This window comes from Pteropus medius, unplaced genomic scaffold, assembly GCF_902729225.1.
Source record: "Pteropus medius unplaced genomic scaffold, Ma_sr-lr_union100, whole genome shotgun sequence".
Lineage (NCBI taxonomy): Eukaryota > Metazoa > Chordata > Mammalia > Chiroptera > Pteropodidae > Pteropus > Pteropus medius.
Genome location: NW_024354911.1, coordinates 72,189 through 76,429, shown reverse-complemented (window position 1 = coordinate 76,429; position 4,241 = coordinate 72,189). Strand labels below are relative to the sequence as shown.

The 4,241-nt window shown below is 51.2% G+C and overlaps 1 protein-coding gene across 1 annotated transcript in view; it reads left to right on the top strand.

Moving 5' to 3' along the window:
- The window catches only part of LOC120597821 (endogenous retrovirus group K member 8 Gag polyprotein-like), an 8,834-nt gene extending 5,722 nt beyond the window's left edge, over positions 1-3,112 (top strand). The window contains exon 2 of the mRNA XM_039856492.1: positions 1,172-3,112. Coding sequence (XP_039712426.1) covers positions 1,172-3,112 — 1,941 coding nt within the window. The remainder of the gene's footprint in view (positions 1-1,171) is intronic.
- The last annotated feature ends 1,129 nt before the right edge of the window (positions 3,113-4,241 follow it).

Genomic DNA, 4,241 nt, shown 5'->3' with positions numbered 1-4,241 from the left:
TGCTCTCTGTATCCTCGTGCAGAGCTCCAGGCCACCCACAGACAGCGTACCCAGGGATGCTTTGGCCCCTCCGTCCCTGGAGGCCGTCACCCGCTGGAAAGAGGTCAGTTGGGGACACTGCAGACAGCCGTGGGTCTGATTTCGGCCTCCGTGCCTCTTGAGCTTTGCGATCACCTCTTTGAGCCTTTCATTTCTTCATTTTCAATGCGTACACGGGGACCATTACGACCATCCCAGGCAGAAAGGTGATTGAGAGGGAGGTGTCTGCTTCCGTCCCGAAGTCAGATTTCCAATGCGGAAAGCAGGAAGGAGCAGAGGCCTTAGGAAGGAGCCCCGGGGCCTCTGGGATGAAAAGATATCCTGCTGAATTGTGGCTCTGGAACGCTCGGTGTCCACACTCCGGGAAGGTGGAGGTGCTGGGAGCGGCCTGCCTTCTCTGGTAGACCAGGGGTCCATGTCGGGAGCCTTAAGCCTGCACCCAAAGATAAGAATCACATCCTGAGTAAACTCTGCTATCTGTGACCATTTGGACAGCCAGGGCAGTGGGAAGCGCCGGCCTTATCTCGTGTCTTTGATCCCCATTCCCCTGCCTGCAGAGCGAGAGCCTGCAACTTCTCACACAGCCCATCTGTTTCTGACCAGCCAGGCAGAAATCACCTTCTCTGGTGGTCGCCAATAAGCTTGTAACGAAATACTCTCTGATCAGTCCCGCCCCTGCCCTCTCCACCTGAGTGTATAAATATAACCACTTGAAAATAAAATTTTGAGGCTTGATCAGAACACTGTCTTGCCTCCACTCTTTTCTCCCGCCCATGTTCTCTTCAAGGTGCGGTCCTCCTCGGGTTCTACGCAATAACTAAGTCCTGCGGGTCGGGACAAGTGGCGCCCAACGTGGGGCTCGAGGCACGGACCTTCACCGGACAGCGCAACAAGTAAAAGGCGTGCACGCAACTAGGAGTGCCTTCCCGGCGACTGCGACCCCCAGACGTCGGAACGGCGGGTAAGTCATTGCTGTCCCATTTTTAAACATGGGCCATTCAATCTCCAGAGAGGAGACCTTTATCAAAGAGATAAAGAAGTCGTTAAGGGAGAGAGGAGTTAGGGTTAAGAAAAAGGATTTGGTTAGTTTTTTCTGTTTTGTTGATGAAAAATGTCCGTGGTTCATTCTTAGCGGCCCAGATATTCATCCCTTGAGTTGGCAAAAGTAGGAAAAGATTTAAATGGATTACTAGAAAAAGAGGGACCAAATGCTGTCCCCGTTAGTTGTCTCAGTTATTGGGGACTCATTCGAGATATCATTGAAGGGGCCGAAACTGATAGTAATAAGAGACAGCTGCTATCGGTAGCCACTGAAACGCTCAAACAGCTCTCTCGCCCCCCATCCGTTAAAGGTGGAGCTACCTCTTCCCCCTGTCCTTCTGTAGTCGTGGACATAGAGCCCTCGTCTCCGTCTGGAGGCCCTTATTCTCAAATATACCCCATAATCCCAAAACCCGGCCCTGAACCCCTTGATCCCGGAGATGCAACTGTTCTGGAGGACGAGGCCGCCAAATATCATGAGCCTGTTTGGCCTTCATCTCATACCTTTTTTGCTGCAGGGAGGCCTGCCACGTGCCCCCCTCCTTACAACCCCCTCCATATCCCTCAGGCGGTTCTTGACCCCTTTTTGGAGACAAAGAAACAACTGCAACAACAAATTCAAAGCCTCAAAGGCGTCTTTACTTTACAGAGTGAATTGGCTAATCTACAATTAGAAGTCTCCGCTCTACAAAATTCTATTTTTTCGGGGCCTCAATCTAAGCCCCCTAAGGGACCCCGAGCCAACCCCTTTGTTTTCCCCATCATGACTCGATCCGGTACCAAACCCTCACAGGACCCGGATACAACTCAGAAGGCGTCTACTGACGCCCAAGAGGCCTCTAGAGCCAGCACACCTGATGACCCAGCTTGTGAGGATGTGGCACAATCTGAGGAAGAAGGGAAAAGCCCACATAACGATTCTGAAAATGAGGGAGACTATCAGAACCTTTTGCCTACTGTAGAACGGATAAAATTTAAAACTGTCAAAGATTTACACAGTGCTATAAAGAGCTATGGCCTCACAGCTCCCTTTACCTTGTCCATACTTGAAAGTTTGCCTGGCGATGGCTTTCTGTTGCCGGGAGAATGGATAAAAGTGGCCCAATCTGTGCTGAGTAGGGGAGAATTTTTAACTTGGAAAGCAGAATTTCTTGATAGGGGGGAAACTCAGGCAATGCGCAACCAGAAAAATCCCCGGTCTCCCATGGCCACCTGGACTGCTGATAAGATATGTGGGAGGGGAGACTTTGCCTCTGAGTGTAAACAACGCAGCTTGTCCGCTGGGATCCTTAGTCAAACAGCGGCCGCCGCTATCGGGGCCTGGAGAGCCATTCCTCCAAAAGGTTCGGTCACCACGCCCTTGAGCAAAATAGTTCAGGGGACCCATGAACCTTTCTCCCAGTTCGTTGCACGTTTGCAGGAAACTGCGGAGCGCGTCCTAGGGCCAGAAGACGGGGAAGGGAAACTTGTAAAACAGCTTGCTTATGAAAATGCTAATGCTGCCTGTAAAGCGGCTTTAAAGGGGCACATCCGAAATCTCGATATTCATGGGATGATTCGCTTGTGCAATGATGTCGATTCCACCGCCCATCAAATAAAGTTGACCATCGGGGCTGTAATGCAACATGCTAATAGTAACACTCCTGTTCCCCAAAATACCCCCATTGCCGCTCGGTGTTGCTTCCGCTGCGGACAACCTGGACATGTTGCCCGACAATGCTCACTTCCCTGTACCGGGCAGATCTTAGCTCCCCCTACAGTTCCTGTTCCCGTACTCCGCGCTCCGGGATTTTGCCCGCGCTGTAAGAGAGGGAAGCATTGGGCTAGTGAGTGCCGCTCTAAAACTGATGTCGCGGGCAACCCACTTCTTCCCTTGTCGGGAAACGGGAAGAGGGCCCAGCCCCGGGGCCCAATGCCCATCCAATTCCTCCCGGCTACGGGGCCCCGACAGCCGAACAACCAGGCACCCTCCAACGAGCCACCCCAGGCAGCGCAGGATTGGACCTCTGTGCCACCTCCGGTACAATATTAATACCTGAGGATGGGCCCCAAGTCATTAATACTGGGGTCTTCGGTCCTCCCCCTTCTGGAACATACTTCCTAATTCTGGGACGGGCCTCAGCCACTTTATCTGGTATTACCATCTTTCCCTCGGTAGTAGATGCTGACTATGAGGGGGAAATAAAGGTCCTGGCGGCGGCCACGAAAGGGCCTTTAAATATTTCTCCCGGCCAAAGAATTGCTCAAGCACTCCCTGTGCCTTTTACAAAGGGGCTCCCTCATAGGGGGGGTCACCGCGGTGCTTCAAATCCTGGGTCCTCGGATGCATACTGGGTCCAACCCCTTACCAAGGAGCGACCCCTTCTCATGCTGTCTATAGATGGAAAGTCTTTTGAGGGCTTACTTGATTCGGGTGCAGATTCCACTGTTCTTTCCCAAGAACATTGGCCCTCCTCTTGGCCGTTACAGCCCTCCTCCACCCACCTTCAAGGTATTGGCCAATCTCATAATACCCTACAGAGTAGCAAGATTCTTATGTGGTCAGATGGAGAAGGAAACTCTGGTCAAATCCAACCCTTTGTGGTCCCAGGTCTACCTGTTAACTTGTGGGGGAGAGATATTTTGGCACAAATGGGGGCAATATTATGCAGCCCTAACGAGGTGGTCACCAAACAAATGTTACAATCTGGGTTCATACCTGGTAAAGGACTTGGAAAATCTAATCAGGGAATTAACTCACCCATTGAGACCACCTCAAAAACAAACCGTCATGGTCTAGGGTATAAGGAGCATTTTTCATAAGGGTTACTGATCCTCCTGCACCCCAGGCGGATAAGATCCATTGGAAATCAGGGGATCCTGTCTGGGTTGATCAGTGGCCCCTCCCCTCTTATAAGATTTCGGCCGCCCTCCGTTTAGTGCAGGAACAATTAAAGGCTGGCCATTTAGAGCCCTCTACCTCTCCTTGGAATACCCCCATTTTCGTTATTCAAAAAAAGAATGGTACCTGGAGGCTTTTACAGGACCTAAGAGAAGTTAATAAAACAATGCAAATCATGGGGCCCTTACAGCCTGGGCTGCCTTCCCCCGTTGCTATTCCCAACAAGTTCTTTAAAATTGTCATTGATCTCAAGGATTGCTTTTTCTCTATACCTTTGCAC